The sequence below is a fragment of the Mesoplodon densirostris genome, chromosome 2, assembly GCF_025265405.1.
Source record: "Mesoplodon densirostris isolate mMesDen1 chromosome 2, mMesDen1 primary haplotype, whole genome shotgun sequence".
NCBI lineage: Eukaryota > Metazoa > Chordata > Mammalia > Artiodactyla > Ziphiidae > Mesoplodon > Mesoplodon densirostris.
In genome coordinates, this window is record NC_082662.1 from 31,726,450 (window position 1) to 31,744,119 (window position 17,670).

The 17,670-nt window shown below is 46.9% G+C and overlaps 1 protein-coding gene across 3 annotated transcripts in view; it reads right to left on the bottom strand.

Moving 5' to 3' along the window:
• Positions 1 to 17,670, bottom strand: part of INPP5B (inositol polyphosphate-5-phosphatase B) — a 44,740-nt gene that overhangs the window by 21,216 nt on the left and 5,854 nt on the right. For 2 of the 3 annotated variants that reach the window (XM_060089531.1, XM_060089530.1), the window contains exons 7-8: positions 15,376 to 15,516; positions 532 to 628 (exon numbers count right to left, since the gene is read on the bottom strand). In XM_060089531.1, coding sequence (XP_059945514.1) covers positions 532 to 628; positions 15,376 to 15,516 — 238 coding nt within the window. Of the gene's footprint in view, positions 1 to 531; positions 629 to 15,371; positions 15,517 to 17,670 lie in introns of all 3 variants that reach the window. The other variant, XM_060089532.1, reaches the window with a different exon arrangement.

The following is a 17,670-nucleotide window of genomic DNA, read 5'->3' on the forward strand; positions in this document are numbered from 1 at the left end:
CACATGCCGCGGAGCGGCTAGGCCCGAGAGCCATGGCCGCTGAGCCTGCGCGTCCGGAGCCTGTGCTCCGCAACGGGAGAGGCCACAGCAGTGAGGGGCCCGCGTACCGCAAAAAATAAATTAATTAATTAACAACAACAACAATAATAATAATAATAATAATAATAATGGGAGGGAGAAATCAAATGTTTCTAATCTACATTTCCGCGGTAGGGTTAGACTGCCAGTTTCAAATCCTAGATCTGCCACTTGCTAGCTCTGGATCTTGGGTGAGTTATATAACATCTCTTCTTCACCTGTTTCCTTAGCTGTGAAACAGAGAAAATAATGGTATCTACCTCTTAGGTTAAAGGAAGATAATCCATGTAAGTGTATGATGCCTGGCACACATAGTAAATGCTCAATAAAAGCCTAACATTTCCTAGGCCAGCGGCTGTGGGACAATGGACATCATGCACAGCAATGGCCTCAGTTCTACAATGAGGAAAACCTCAGCCCTAAGAGGCACAAGTGAAGAGAGAGCTGCATTACCTTGGGAGCAAGTTTTCTGGTTTATCCTGACCCCGGGAGCTTTGGTCCACAAGTAGACCCTTCCCAGCTGGTCTCGACTCTTCAAAGGAAGAACCACCTAAGGGGAGGAGGAAGGAATTAAAACATACTTACATACGCTTTACCATACAGACCACAGCTTCTCAAACTGCAGTCTGGGAATGACTGGTGGTTTACATATTGCTTGAAACCATAGGAAAGGCCTAGGCTGGTGTCCGGATGAAGCTCCCAGGGAGCAGGATAGAGAGGGGGAAAAAAAGTATTTCATCCAGATGTCTTTACTACTGAAAACATAACTGTCCCAGCTAGTTTGACCCCCTTTTCTTGGAGATGGAGTGCATTATAGAAGGAACAAAGCTAAGAAATCTGCAGACCTAAGTTCTATCACCAGCTCTGCTATTTATTAACCTTTGAACTTTGCGCAAACCATCTAACCTCTCCTGATCTCAGTAACCTGACCTGTCCTGCCTTCCTCTCAGGCTTATCGTAGGTATTGAATAGTTGACACGAGTAAGCACTTTGAAAGCCACGCAACATATTATAAAATATAACATAGCGATGTTATTACCATTTACTGCAAGTGAGACTTAAATTCCCAGGAGGAAAAAGGCAAGGGTCAGAGAAGTAAAATTGGGAAGGCCCTAAGTGCTTGCCATTGTCAACGTAGCGCCTTGAAAACCAAGGACCTGCAACAAAGAAATATTTGGGGAAAGTTGTTAAATCAAGACAAACTGGAAAAGGAAAATCAATCTGCCAATTTACTGTTTCTTTGCTTCTTAAAAGCCAGATCTCTTGTCAACAGGGAACAGCATGAAGAGGCCACAGAAAGATGCTGCTTCGACCCACAAGGTACAAGGAGCACCAGGGGCATGAAACATCACTAAGGAATTCTGCTCTGAAGACTATTACTAAACATGGATTTGTCAACCATGCATTCACAAGAACGAGAAAAAACAAACAAAACATTGGAGTCGAAAAAGAAAACACAATCATTTGAAACATGAAAATAGTTACGTTTCAATGCCTCCAATCAATCAACAAGGGCTTTCAATTTTGCTTCCTAAATTGCCTCTCAAATCAATCAATATACTCCTATCCCCAATATCACTATACTAGCCTAGGTTACCAACAATTCCCTGGAACCAGTTGAGGGAGACCTCAACTAGTCTCCCTGCTTCCTCTTTCACCCCACCCTCTCTAATCCAATCTCTACACTGTGGCCAGAGGATTTTTTGAAAAAATGACGACATGGCTTAAAACCTTTTAAAAGCTCCCCATTGGATAAATCCAAGCCCCTTAATACGGCTGCCAAGCCTCTTCCCAGTCTGGATCCTGCCCACCTCTCCAGACACATCACTTACCACAGCCCCCTACCTCCTTGAATGCCATATTCCAAGTATACTAAAGTTACTGCAGTTATACAAAGATCCCATCAGAAACCGACTTCCTTCTTCCTCACTCTGCTTTCCATGGCTAACTCCTACCCATCCTGTGGCCAGGAGTCAGCAAACTTTTTCTATAAAGGGCCAGAGGGTAAATGTCCTAAGCTTTCCAGGCCACATAGTCTCTGCAACTATGAACTCTGCCATTATAGTGTAAAAGCAGCTATAAGCATCAGTATGCCAATAAAACTGTATGGTCACAGATGTTTACATATTATATAATTTCCACGTCACGAAATGCTATTCTCTTTTAATTCTTTTCAAACATTTAAAAATGTAGAAACTATTCTTAGCTCATGGGCTGTACCAAAGCAGGCAGCAGGCTGGATCTGGCCCAGGGGACTGTAGTTAGCCAACCCCTGGTATAGGTACATCTTAGAGGCCATTTCTTCTAAGAAGCCTTCTCTGATTCCTCCCAAACTGGTCAGATGCCCTGACACAGATGTTCCCATAGCTCCCTGTACTTCTCCCACAATAGGCTTGATTGCTGTGTGTTGTAACTGTCTCCCCAGTTAGCCAGTAAGCCTACTGAGGACAAGACTATGCCTTAGTACTAAACCATTTGATATTAAATCTTATATATATTCATTGGTTTATTGCATGCTATTTCCGCTAAAGTGTAAGCCCCATGAGATGGGGACTTTGTCATCCTTATGCTATTTCCCAGGGGCCTGGAGCAGCACAGGTGCACAGCAGGTACTGAAGGCGTCAAAAGCAAGTATCAGGAAACTTAAGTTGAAGTCTAGCTCTACCATCACCTTCCTGTGTGACAAGTTACTTCCTTTCTTCGGGTCTTATTTTCTTCATCTATAAAGTAGGTACTTAAAAAATATCTCATAGTGCTTTACAACGTGCAAAGGCAAACTTAGGAATAATGCTTAGGTGCTGTTTCTGCATGTCGGTGCTTTCTGAGGACTCTGTCAGGCCATCTCCTGGGGACAAGTGGTTTGTCCCTGTGGACTGCGCTGCCGTCCAGGAGTTGGCAGTGTACTGACTGGGAAACCACCTTGCTGACCTGCGTCTCTTTGATGCCCCGACCCCATATCTCTCTCTGGACTCCGTCCAGCAAGAACTAGAACATCTTCATTCATGACTTCATGTAAGGAAATGTTAAGGCATGGTTAGGGGGATTTCTAGCCCCAGGGCAGTCTTCTCGGAATCTCTTCCCTCCTGAATCTGGTACGGAAGCTGGCTGTCAGCAGCTCTTTACCAAGTTTATCATCGCACAGCCCCACAGTCCCCTCTCCGGCCACAGCTTCCTGCCCTTCCTCCTCTTCTGCTTCCCTACTCCCACGCTGCCCTTTTTCCAACCTCAGACCTGCAGTCCCTTGTCACCCAACTGAAGAGGTGACATCAGGGATTTTTTTTCCTTTCTTCCCATGTTTGGTCACCACGTCCTACAAATCGTCTCTCCTAAATATTTTTATACCTGAACTTCTCTCCTATCCCTACTGCCATGCCTTAGTTTGGGCCCTTAGTATCTCTGGAGAGCACACTCAGTGATTTCCCTGCCGCCATTCTCACCCACTCCAGTGCATACTGACAACCTCTAGAAGAAAACACAAATCTGAGCAGGTCTTTCCTGTGTGTAAAATCCCTTGATAACTTCTAACACATTTGTAGTAAGACCCAAACCTCTAAGTATTACATACAAGGACCTTTATAATCAGCCCCAGACTACCTCTCCAGGCCCATCTTCCACCCCCACTCAAACCACTCCTCTCTCGCCCCCAATCCAGTCACATCAAAACCATTCATCTTTTTAAGGGAATTCCCTGGCAGTCCAGTGGTTAGGACTCTGGTTAGGTGCTTTCGCTTTCACTTTCACTGCCAAGGGCACGGTTTCAATCCCTGGTTGGGGAACTAAGATCCCACAAGCCACGCAGCGACGGGGCGGGGGGCAACCATTTATCTTTTTAAATGTTGCCTCTTCACAACACACACCCCCCGCCCCGATGCTGGGCATAGTCTAACCACCCTCAAACCCACCTGCATGTATCGAACTTCAAACTCACCCTTCAAGACTCAGCTCAGGAGTCATCTCCTTCGAAAAGCCCTCTCTGGCCCTCTCCTTCTACTCTTACATACCCAGTGCTTACTTCTATCAAGGCATTTATCATAATTGTAACCATGCTTATTTAATTTTATTTGGCTGAGCTGCACAGCATGTGGGATCTCAGTTCCCCAACCAGGGATCAGATCCGGCCCCGCAGTGAGAGCGCCAAGTCCTAACCGCTGGACCGCCAGGGAATTCCCTGTAACCAAGTTTAACTCTTTTTTATCAATCTTTCCTCTTTAGCTAGACCACAGGCTTCTGGGAGCAGGGGCTAATGTTCTTCTTCTGTGGCCCCTGGCTTTCGACAACATGAAATATAGCAGGCAGTCAGTAAACACACACTGAGCAAACAACCTCAGGGCAGGGGTTAAGCTCACAGACATTTCTGGGTGCTTTCTGATGACCACCTTTCACACCTACAATTGAAACCATTTCTGAGTAAGGGCCTACCTAATAGGTCAACCAGAGTGCCAACTGCAGCTTGATCTGGATGTACAGAAGTAGAGAGTGTTCCATTTCTCTTGTGAATTCTGTGCATTGCACTGCACATCTCACAGAACCCAAACCCCTCTCACATGCCTGGCTAAATAGATAACACTGACCCTGGAGGCTCCTTCCTTCGCCCAGGCAGCACTATAACCTAATACAGACCCACAATCCCTTATCTGAAACCCTTGGAGCCAAGCGTATTTTGGAATTCAAACTTTGGGACATTTTAGAAAGATAATACAGAACCTGTACCGTGTTACACAGCACCCCAGTCAGAGGCAACATCCAGAAACCAATAACATTAGCAGTTCCTCAGTGCAACTTAGGAGTAGTAACACTTAGTGGCATAAATAAAGCCTATTAATAGTCTCCTGTCAGTTCAAGCAAATCTTACTGCCAAATTGAGCTTGGGCCAAATTTACAAAAAAGATTTATTTTCCACCTTCAGAGCTTTTAGGACTTCAGAAATGCTGATAAGGAGTTAAAGGTGGTGGTTAAGAGTGTGGCCTATATGCATCAGAAAGGATTGAAATATATGTCTATGTACATATACACCACATGTTTATAAATATACATATATAAATTTAGACAAATACATATACAGGTGGGAAAGTCTGGAAAGTATACACTGAATGTCAACAGTAGTCATTTCTCGGTGATAGGACTGCTTTTTCTTTTTGCTTATAGGTACTTTCAAAGTTAACTAAAATAAGATGTATTTATATATATGTATATATAAATGCACTATAATTATATAAAGATATATATGTAAGATATATATAAAATATATATATTATAAAGATATATTAGGGCCTCCCTGGTGGCGCAAGTGGTTGAGAGTCCGCCTGCCGATGCAGGGGATACGGGTTCGTGCCCCGGTCCGGGAGGATCCCATATGCCGTGGAGCGGCTGGGCCCGTGAGCCATGGCTGCTGAGCCTGCGCGTCCGGAGCCTGTGCTCCGCAACGGGAGAGGCCACAGCAGTGAGAGGCCCGCATACCGCAAAAAAAAAAAAAAAAAAAAAAAAAAAAAAGATATATTATATATATAAAAGATATATAATAAATAAATAAATATATATATATATATATATATATATATATATATATATATACAGGCTTTGGAGTCAGACCTAGATTCCATTTCTGGCCCTGCTACTTACTAGCTGTATGACCCCGAACAAGTTACCTCACTTCTCTAAGCTTCTGCTTCCCGAACTGAACAAAGATAACAGTATCCACCTCCTATGGCTGCTGTCTTCTTTTCTATGGTTAATCAAGGCCACCCCTCACTGCATGGCCAAAAGGTCCTCTAGAAGCCAAACCAGACCTGTTGCAGGCCCAGATCTACAAAACAAAGACAGGAAGCATGGCCTCCATTCCGATGTTTTATAGCCAGGCCTGCCACTGACTTGGGGCCTGGGCTTTTCCAAAAACATGACATCACACAAGGAGAAAAAGCAAATTCAAACCAAAATCCAAGTACTCTATTTCTTTTGAGAGTTGCCCAAGAGGCAGCAACATTATTTCTTAATTCAATGGCTCCCTCTGTGTCCTCCTCCTGCTCTGCTCCCCCGCTGCAGGCCCCCCAGTTATTTACAGGTACTCCCCAAGATCCAGACCAGTGCTACCCGATCGATGATGGAAATGTTCTACAACTGCACTGCCCAAAACAGTAGCCACTAGCTACACCTGAACAGTTAAAATGTGGCAGGAGTGGGGGCCTCCCTGGTGGCGCAGTGGTTGAGAGTCCGCCTGCCGATGCAGGGGACACGGGTTCGTGCCCCGGTCCAGGAAGATCCCACATGCCGCAGAGCGGCTGGGCCCGTGAGCCATGGCCGCTGAGCCTGCGCGTCCGGAGCCTGTGCTCCGCAACGGGAGAGGCCACAACAGTGAGAGGCCTGCGTACCGAAAAAAAAACCAAAATGTGGCAAGAGTGAATGAGAAACTGAATTTTTTATTTAATTTACCTAGAGTCAATTTAAATAGCCACATGTGGCTAGAGGCTACAATACTGGCCAGTGCAGCTCTAGATCTTGTTCTTCTCTTCTACAAGAACCATCAGCCGTAACAGTCAATTCTAAACGGAGCTATCCAGTTGTGCCTGAGTTCAGGCCCTGCACTTCCACCGGGTACTTGTACAAGATGCTCTGTGCATGGGTGGGTCCCAGGGAAAGCTGTGCTTTGACTTCTGGGCCTGCCCCTGAGCTCCCCCCGCTGCCACCAGCACCATCATCACCCTGTCGGCCAGGCTTGCCATCCTGCCCTTCGCTCACCCCTCTCCTTAGGCGCCCAGAGCCAGTCAGCCATCCATCTCTTCATTCTCACAGCTGCCTTTCTCCAGGCCATCCTCTCCTCGCCTGTTACCTCAAGAGCCTCCCAACTAAGAGATCTTCCCGCTTCTCCCTACCCGATTTAGTCTTTGGACTTGACCAGGTTAGACCCTGATTTCATCTCTCCCTGCTCTAACGCTTTCATATTACACCACTACTTGCAGGTGAAGGTCCAAACTGGTTGGGCTGACACAAGAGGCCCTTTGCAAACTGGTCCTGCTCTCTCTCACCATCCACCACCCAGAGACAGCCGATTCTAAACAGACAGGTTCCCATCCACGCCGCCCTCACTCTGACTTTCTGGCCCCTCTGCTTCAAAGTCCAGCCTCCATGCCTCCACCCTCCATCAGCAAGCCCTCCTCAACCACACTAAAGCTCGGCAGTCATTTCTCCAAATTCTGAATGCCTTCCTGTCTATATGACTTGTCTGGAACTTTAAGGGAAATTAGAGTGTTTTTGGAAAAGCCCTGTGGCTTTGGAATAAAATGACCTAGACATTTCACTGGCTCCATCCATAACCTCATAGGAAACCTCAAGCAAATTACTTAATTTGTTTCCTCATTTGTAAAATGAGGATAACACCACTGAACTTACCTAGAAGCCAAAAGGATAAACAAATGAAATTCCTAATGGGTCGAGAGCCTCGCACAATGCCTGGTACACAGCACATATGCAGGAACGGTTAGTTCTCTTCCCTCTGCTCTACTGCTCCTCATCCCCCACTGCTTTGATAATAATGACTGCCATTTATCAAGTCCCCTCGAATGGCTAGGCTTGTGCTAAGTGCTTCACGTGTTATTTCTGATTATTGGCCTCTTTTTACAAATAAGGCTACTGAGGCCCAGAGCAGGTAGCAGACATGCCCAAGGACACAGAGCCAGGCCAGTAAATGGTGCAGCTGACATTAAAAGCCAGATCTGCTAGACTCCACAGCCTCCCCTTTTGCCAACATGAGCACAACATCTTCAATAAAACTATAAACTCTTAGGGGTAAGTACTATATGGAGAGAAGGATTAAGTCCGTTTGGATAATAAAACCAAAGTACCACCATGGTCTCCACGGGTTGTGTAAGTGTGTGGCTGTCACTACTGGGTGGAGATCATGTCTTGCCCTTCCTAAGCATTTACTAGATGGGTCTCGGAGGCGGTGTCCCTGCTTATCTCCTCAGTCACTGGCCTTGGCGTCTCATTTCCAGCACACTAGAAGAACTTGTAAAACCATGTGAGCAAATCAGCCGGCAGTTCAAACGAGCAGGATTAATGCTTCTCAATGCTGTGTACACACCACCAGGGGGCCGTCGCATGGCCTCTCCAAGACAGGGTGACACATACCAGTAAGAGATTCGTTCACTTTACAAGGAGATAAACAGATCCCCATTCAGCTACCCAGAATCCAAGTCAGGCTGCGTTAATGATAACAATGATAGTAATATTATCATGAATAATATTAATAGTAAATACTTAAGGCTTATTGCATGCCGTGAATGGTTTTAAACTGCGTACGTATATTTAATCTTCACAACTCCTCCATGAGGTATGTGGCATTAATATCATCACTTTACAGACTGAGATAAACACAGAGAGGTTAAGTAACCTGCCCAAGAACACACAGCTAATAAATGGTACAGCCAGGATTCAAACCCAGGGAATCTGGGTGAAGAGTCTGTGCTCTTTTTTTTTTTTTTTTTTTTTCCCCGGTACGCGGGCCTCTCACTGTTGTGGCCTCTCCCGTTGCGGAGCACAGGCTCCGGACGCGCAGGCTCAGCGGCCATGGCTCACGGGCCCAGCCGCTCCTTGGCATGTGGGATCTTCCCAGACAGGGGCACGAACCCGTGTCCCCTGCATCAGCAGGCGGACTCTAAACTACTGCGCCACCAGGGAAGCCCCAGAGTCTGTGCTCTTAATCGAAAACTATATTAACTATCAGAAAAATGTGGGGTTCAGAAAGCATTTCTGGCAGAGGAAATAATTTCAGCACAAAGAGACGGCATTGGGCTTTTGCGTACCACAAAAAAAAAAAAAAAAAAAAAGAGATGGCATTACGATGTGCTCAGAAATAACAAAAAGCAGTATAAATAAGTAGAAATGAAAAGTTTTGTTTGAGGAGCATCAGGGGATACAAAAGAAGAGTGCTGGGGTTAGGGCTCAAGCATTAGATTCAAACAGATGACCTGAGTTCTATTCTGTCACTGACCTGGTGAGTGATCACAAGCATGTCACCTACTCTCACCAAGCCTCAGTCTCTCCATCTGAAAAATGGACATCCTCTTATAGAACTTTTGTGCTCAGGGTGAGGCCCACAGACCCACAGTTAAGTGCTTAATAAATGTTAACTGCTAATGATAATAGTCATAACAGTAATCAATTTTTATTTATAAATACAATTTTATTTTTTTCATTTATTAGGAATAGATTTTTATTATATGTAAGGCCAAACTGTAAGACGTTGAATGCCACGTGGAGTTTGGATTTGACTCCAAAGGAGAGCTAAGTACATAGCACACAGAGGGCAGGGATCTCTTGAGAGAAGCCCATAGCACGGGGCACCCAGCATTAAAAAGAATGGAAAGAGGGCTTCCCTGGTGGTGCGGTGGTTGAGAATCCGTCTGCCAATGCAGGGAACACGGGTTCAATCCCTGGTCCGGGAAGATCCCACATGCCGCGGAGCAACTAAGCCCGTGCGCCACAACTGCTGAGCCTGCGCTCTGGAGCCCGTGAGCCACAACTGCTGAGCCCGCGTGCTGCAACTACTGAAGCCCGCGCGCCTAGAGCCTGTGCTCTGCAACAAGAGAAGCCACCACAGTGAGAAGACCCCGCTCGCCGCAACTGGAGAAAGCCTGCGTGCAGCAACAAAGACCCAACGCAGCCAAAAATAAATAAATTTATTAAAAAAAGAATGAAAAGAGCCAATGATTCCTGTTTCGGCCTGGCTACCACCCCAAATACTTCTGTTACTTTTGTAAAACTCAAATAACCGGGGGCTTCCCTGGTGGTGCAGTGGTTAAGAATCCGCCTGCCAATGCAGGGGACACATGTTCGAGCCCTGGTCCGGGAAGATCCCACACGCTGCGGAGCAACTAAGCCTGTGAGCCACAACTACTGAGCCTGTGATCTAGAGACCATGAGCCACAACTACTGAGCCCATGCACCACAACTACTGAAGCCTGCACACCTAGAGCCCGTGTTTCACAAAAGAGAAGCCACCACAATGAGAAGCCCACACACCGAAACAAAGAGCAGCCCCCGCGCACCGCAACTAAAAAAGAAAGCCCACGTGCAGCAGCAAAGTCCCAACACAGCCATAAATAAATAAATAAATAAATAAATAAAATTTAAAAATCAAATAACCATGCTTCTTAGTCCCTTTCTTCCTTTCCCCCTTCCCTCACTCCTCCCTTTTCTTTCTCTCTTCCTCACTTTCTTTTCATTTTAAACATTTCCCATCATCTCATGGCTTTAAAAAAAAGTACCACAGATTTTAACAATTAACACGGGCAGAGACATCTCTAAAAACACATCCCGTGCCCTGCAAACCTGTTAAGCCCTGGACTCAGAATCCAAGTTGTCCCCTGTGCAAATCCAATTTAGGTTAGCAAGGACTAAATATCACTAGTTTAGCTCAAGGAGAAAGACGACGACTGTGCAATTACTTTTCAGCCACAGGCTGCAGTGGTCACAGGCTACTGGAGAGATGATTTTTTCCTCCAGACTCTCTCTTCACTGGGCCTTCTGTGAACTGTCTGTGGTCTGGTGAGCTGAAAGAGAAGTGGCAAGAGCAAACCAGAAAGGGTTGGGGGTAGAAAGAAGTACAGAGCCCGCTTAAAGAGGAAGGGGGCAGGCGTCCTTCAGGCGACAAAGCACTCGGGCTAGGACATGTATGGGTCTAGAGGGTTCAAAAGACAACAGATTTTTGAGCACCTACTGATGCACGAGGCATTAGGCTGGCATTTGGGGCGGAGAGAGGATGCAAAATACTAAAAGCAGCAAGTTCGAGCCTGTAAAAATGTAGCTGAATGAACAGCCAACAAAGAGATGAAAAAGCAGAGGGTTTTACCCAGAAATAACAAGCAGTCGGGTTTGAAGAGGAAATGAAGGTGAGCTGGGGAAGATAAGACTCGAGAAGGGGGGCTGAGGCCAGGCCACGCAGGACTTGAATGCCACGCTGAAGAATCTGAACTTTATTCCTCAGGCTACAAGGATTTGGCGCAGCATTCAAGTTCACAAACAAAACAGTAGGGCATGATAAAAGTTACGTTCTAAGGTGAGCCCCAAGGGAGGAGGAGACAGGGGAGGAAGACTTGTAAGGACACCACTGCACTAGTTCAAGTAAGAGGATACCAACATGAATGAACTATGGGGATTTAATTTTTTTTTTAATTTTCAAAAAATTTTTAAATTGCAGAAAAAGAATGGACAGAATTTGGTTATTAGACATAGGAGAGGGAAGAGTCAAAGATGACTGAGGTTTTTAGTGATTATATTGACAGAAAAGAAACTGGAGGGAGGGAAGGAGTGAGGAAGAGAATGGACGTAGTAATTTGGAAGAAACCAGCCTAGGAAAGGCCCTGAAGAGGGCAGCCAGTTTCTACGCTCTTAGAGGTGGGCATTTGCAATTCCTAAATGTGCTTCCCTGAGGAAACCACCCCTAAATTAGCATTCCTTAGGTCCTGTGAGACCTTCTAGAAGGCAAACATTCACTCCCATTTTACGGACGGAAGAAAGTCAAGAGACATGTCCAGTATGATACCAAGGTGCAGTAACTAAAATAAATAGTAAAGTATCCAGCCACGTAGACACACACTTTGTTCAAATCCTCATCATTCACATTTGGAGCTTTAGTTCACATACGCACCACTTATAAAATCTACAAGTTTGTTACAGTAGATTTTAAGCAGCAAAGAAAACAAGCGAGCCAGTGAGCTTCTCTGTCCCAAAACTGTCTTTCTGCTAATAAATATTGATGTCTCCCTCTTCCTGAACCTTCTGTCCCCGAGGACTTTTCTGTGCAAAGCGCCCCTTCTAAGTGAACGTTTGTGGGTCACCTCGCTTGCTCTAGGCTCCCACTGTAGAATTTCACAACAAACTGTTTTCTGAAGGAAAGAAAAGTCTTCAGGGGGTTCTCCTGTTCTAGAAACAAACACAAGGTTAGATGCAACGAAGAGGGAAACGGAGAAGGGAACAACAGAAGGAGGAAGAAAAAGGAACACAGTTCTCTTTTGTTTAAAGGAACAAAGTGGGCCAAATTAATTTGCTTAGGAGCCTGCAGAGCTTCCCACAAAGGTGGAGATGATGGGCAAGATTTCCACGTGTAGGATAAACATCTAGGAAAATTCATTTTCTCTGTGCTAAAAGCGAACGTCGGTCACACAGATTTTACTTATTAAGAGACAGGGGAGAAAGGAGACTGACTAACCCAGGGGCTGTTTTTCCGACATTCTCACTGGCTTCTGCCCTGGTAATCTAGGTTACCCTTTATGCTACCCTGAGTTATAAATAGCATTCATTTCCTTTCTCAGGCCAGACAGACTTTAATGCTTTATTTCTTGGGTCCAAGGGAAAAAATACTCATAGCACATCTCATTCTGAATTTGAGTTACTACCAAGCTACCTCACTTTGAATCAACCATGGAATAAGAAAACCACTTAAAACGTCAAAATTTGTTTGTTGTTGCCATGCTGTTAAATTAGCCCAGAAAAGCCCAATGGGACTTCTGAGTAGCTGTTTCCTTTCTAGTACATAGCTCAGAATCCTCCAGAACACAGCTCCAGGTCTTTGCATGTGTCTGGGATGAGGCAGGTGAATATTTTACACAATGACATGGGTGAGTACTGAGCCCGATGAAGGATTCCCCAAGGGATAAGAGCACCTTCAGTTGTTAGATAGAAACAGGAAGGCATTTCTCCTTATTTCTTTTTAAGGAAAGAAAAAGCTACACCAAGAAGAGCAGTTAAATAAGTGAAGAAGCAGAAAAGCCCCTACTTACAACAGCTACTTGTCTGAGACCCATGCAAGGTCTAGGAGTCTAAAGAGGCCAAGAGAATCAGATGGAACAGCCTGCCACTTGACCAGAAGCTTTACATCTCACTTCAGCACCACAACTTAGCTCAAAGATCCCGATCTGAACCTGAAATGACACCAACCCCAATCTAAAACTTCTGCATTTCACTTTTCTGCAATTCCTACCGAGCTTGGCTTGACACTCCTGAATGCAGGAGAGACAAATCAAGGAAAAGAATGGACATTTTTGGAGAGATGCATCCAAGTGAGAGCTTTCCTTTCTCTACCAAGACGAAGGCAAGGACTGAAAACCAGCTTCACTTTGCCCCCCAAATACCTAGGCCTTTGAGGGGCTCCTACCCTTGGCTCGCCTCACAAGGTCCCCCGTCCTGCTGAGCCGACCCCACACTCTCTTACTCTATGAATCATCAGATCCCTCTCTGAGACTGTCAGCTCCTTGGGGAAGCCCTGTTTCTCCTGATGTGCATCACAAACAGCATTTTAAAGCAGCCTTTGGGTTGGTTCCCTGGGCTATCAGGAAGTGGGAGTTTTAATCATATGCATATAGGAAGCATCAAATTCGCTATCTGTTTCCCTTGGGGTTCAGGGACATCCAGAGGAGGCCCAAAGGGTTCCCCCAACCTGTTGTAGATGATGTGACTCTCCTCTGAGGCCAAAGCAACTCTGGAAACAGAGCTGACCGAAACAGAACTGGGGGCTTGGTGCCATTTCTTACCAATTTTAACATGAGCAACTTAGCATTTAGTAGTGTAACCCCACTTATTGTAGGTATTACGATGGGGACAAATCATTTCAAATCAAAAATGAAACCAAAACCTTGACAGTAACTCCTCACCAGCAAGTGGCTAGTTTCGGATTTCTGAAAGATCACAGATTCTGAGATCACTTTGCATTTATCACCCAGCGGCAGATAACTGCTTCAGAGCTGTCCCGACTTCTCACAGAAGACCTCCCTCTACTTAGGAGATGAAGCGCTCCAACAGGCTCTGGCGTGCTGGCTGAGAAAACAGAACCCACCTCTTTCTGCTGCCATCGGGCCTGTCCTCTGCCAACTGTCTGGATGCTGCCCTTTCGAAGGGGCAAGGGGAAGATACGTACTTAATCTTAAGCTCTCACCTGTCCCAGTACCAGAGCCCAGAATGTCATGGAAACTGATGCAACAGCTCTCTCAAGATCAGCCCTTCGAGTGAGCTAAGCCCATGAGAGATGCAAACTATCAGCACCATCGTGTGCTGCGACTGCATCTTGCAGAGGCTGCAATGAAGGAAAAGCACGAGCACGGAGGAAGTCCTTTGCTCGCTTAGTTTCCTCCCATTTTACAAACTTGTGCAACGTGCTATTCCCCCAGCCCCTCATAGTTTCCAAGCCTTTAAAGAGCAAGTGGAGCGCCCGCCCACACTTACACAGCTATTTGACAGTTCCCTAGCAAATGGCTGAGAAAAGGGGCACAAGTGGGTACTAGTGATCATGCCAAAGCTCAGACGTAACAGGAGCTGCACGGGCACACCCATAAGAAAAAAATACCAGGGAGCTCCGGGCAGAAAACCTAGGAGCTAGACAGAAAACAGAGGTCTGCAGGTCCTCCCAAAGCACCAGCCTGACCCAAATTTCAGCCCTGGGCCTCTCACTCTCCAGAAGACAACCTCCTGCTCAACAATTGGCCTTTTGTGCTGCACAACGTTATCCACCAAGGGCTGGGTGGAAAAAAAAACCTAATCCCCTTCACCTGTAACCTCACTGTGGCCTCCAGGCCCAGGGTGGACAGGGCTCTCCTGGACTCCGGGTCGGCGCACAGCCCAATCTCTCAGAGGGGCTGAGGACCGACAGGAGAGCCAGGCAGCCCCAGTACACACACCAGTCCTCACCCAAAGGAAGGCTCTGTCATGGGGAGTGCACCTCCACACAAGTCAAACTCGAAGGTCAGGATGGAGAAACAGGCTCAGAAAGGGGCAGCCACCCGCCCCAGGTCACACAGCGAAGTCAGGAACGGAGCTTTACTACTACCACAACCCCGGCCTCGGGATTCCTGAGTACCCCACTGGCCCCCGCCTGCCCTCATCACGCCCGGCTAAGAATAACTAACATCCCCACAGCACTTCAGCCCCAACGTCTCCGCCTCCGTAGGGCCAGGACCTTGGTCTTTGCCCTGAGCGTCCGCCAGCCAACCCACAGACCCTGCCCGCCCGAGGGTCTGGCCCGCCACCGCCCCAGAGCCCCAGCCCAGCGTCCCACCGCCCGCCGGACCTGCAGATTCGCGCTCCCGAGAGCCGGCGGCGGCGGACATTTCCCTGCCTCCTTCCTCAAGCTCTTCATCACGCCGCCCGGAGCCCCGCCCCCCGCTCCACCCCCAGAGGGGCCCGCCCCCACGTGCCACCCTCGCCAATCAAAGGCCGGTTTGCTCCATAGCTCCGCCCTCCAAGAGAACGGGTCCCGCCCCTGAAGCCTGGCCTCCTCCAATCCCCTTCGCGCCTTCCGAGATCGATACCTGCCTCCGCCAATTCCAGCGCGCTCGGGCCGGGTGCCCGGGGCTGAGTGCCAGCCGCGCGGCGTGGGCAGCTCGGTCTCCGGCTCCTTACGCCTGTATCGAGACAGCCACAGAAACTTAGGGTGCAGGGCCGTGGAGTTGAAGCCTGTTGAAGGAAAAAGGAGGGAATACTGAGGCACGGACTTGAAGAGCCGTTTCCACCTCCTCAAGGTTGTCTGTCCGTGAGCAAATCGCTCAGCCTCTCCGGGGAGGCTCCAAGCCTGTTTCCCTGGCGCACAGTGTGGGCCTGAGATTCAAATACAATAATGAACATGAAAACGAAAGTGCTGTACCAAGATAAACAAGCACCACTCCTGCGACCTGGTGGTAACTATGTGCTGAGGTCTATGCTTCACTTGCATATTACGTTCCTTAATTCTCACAACTAACTTTAGGAGCAAGGGAACGATTATCCGGTGGCAACTATTATCCCATGGCAACTGAGCTCAGAGAGGTGAAGTCTGAGGTCGCAGAGTGAGTGGCAGAGTGGGAACTCAAATACATGTTAGTACTAGGGAGCGGGTTGGGGGCTTTAACTACCCATAATCTCCATCAGCAACTCGCAAGCCTCCCAAAAAAACACACTCTAAGTAAAAGCAGTGTGCCTGCTATGAAATATGCCTTCAAGACGAGTCCTCTGGTTCCCTCTGAACCAGATTGCCACTCCTCCTTCCTAGAAATTCTTGGGTCTTCTCTGCCTCTCACTCAAACCCAGGTCTGCCTGAGTCCTAAACACTTGCTGTTTCCTATGCTATCCTGCCAGTTCTTGTAGAACAGCATGAGCCTGACCGAGCTGAATTGGATTTGCAAGGGCATCATAAATGAAGAGACTTGGGTCGTAGGACTGACTATGGCACTGCCAGACACAGCTTTTAAATTATTTTCAGCAGTTACATGCTATTAACCCATCTGATCCTCACAAAACTCTTGGAGTAGTAAGGCAAGTTCATATTTCCACTGTACAAATAATAAAGCCAAGGCTCATAGAAATAAAATATATTGTTCACATTCACAACTAGGAAGTGGCAGAGCTGGGATCTGAACTGAAATCTCTGGACTCCATGGGCTTTGGAGTTATAACCTGGGGTTCCAAAGCTGGTCCTATTACTTCAATTAATGAATGACCTCGGGTAAGTTACTAAAATGTCAGTTTACTCTCTTGTCAGTTTACTCATCTGTAAAACAGGATACTCTTTAGTATTGCTCAAAAGACTAAACAGAAAAACATGGTTGTTGTGTGTTGTCTAGCTGTCTAGAAAAATATATGGCACACAGTAGGTACTCAATTAATGTTGGCTAATTCTTTCCTCTAACTGTGATTTTTTGACCAAGTCACTTCCACTCCCTGACCTTTTGTGCTGCACATTACCCACCAAGGACTGGGTGGGGAAAAACTAGTTCCTTTCACTTGTAACCTCATCCTGGACTCTGGTCCTTTTATCTGTAAAATGCAAGGGTTGGGCAGGTGGATTTCCAAGAGTCTGTCAGCTCTGAGAGTCCCCTCTCACCCAGACCCCTCCTGGAGGAAGTCCACATCATGATAGCTGCTCAAAGAAGCTGCGTTAGTGCAGTTTCCCTGCTGGTTACCCCAGGTGTGGACCCCAGAAGGAAGAGCAGGGAAGGGAACCGACAGACAGATACCTAAGCCTAAAAGAGGGGAATCATCCTCGACTAACTCCCTCTCTTTCATTCTCACAGCTGGGCACCAAGTTCTGTTCATCCATTCAACAAATATGTGTTAAGTGCCTACTACATGCCAGGCACTGTTGTAACCCCAGAGAGTAAAGCTGTGAACACAACCCAAACTCAGTGTTCCCATGGTGCCTTCATTCTCATCGGTTTGATCTCTCCAGTCCATCCTCTCCTCCCCAACCCCATGACTGGGTCCTGGTCCAAGCCTCATTTTTTATGCCTGAACCACTGCAATACATTCCCATTGATCTCCCTGCTCTAGGTTCTCCCCTTCTGCACCAGTTGCCAGAGGAACTTTCCTAATGTTCAAATCCTGCCTCGTTATTCCTCAGTTTAAAGCTCCATCAGCTCCCCACAAGCTACAGGGCAAAATCCAAGCTCTTTGTTGGTTATTTAAGACCCTTCATGAGCTGTCTCTGCTGGCCTGTCCTGGTTCAGCTCATTCCACAGCCTCCTCCCACCCCAACTTCAATCCCACCCAGTGCCCTGCTCTTAACTCCGACTGTCTTTTTTCCCATGTTGGCTGCCTGGGAAAAAACCTCACTCATCCTTCAAGTCAGAGCTTAAA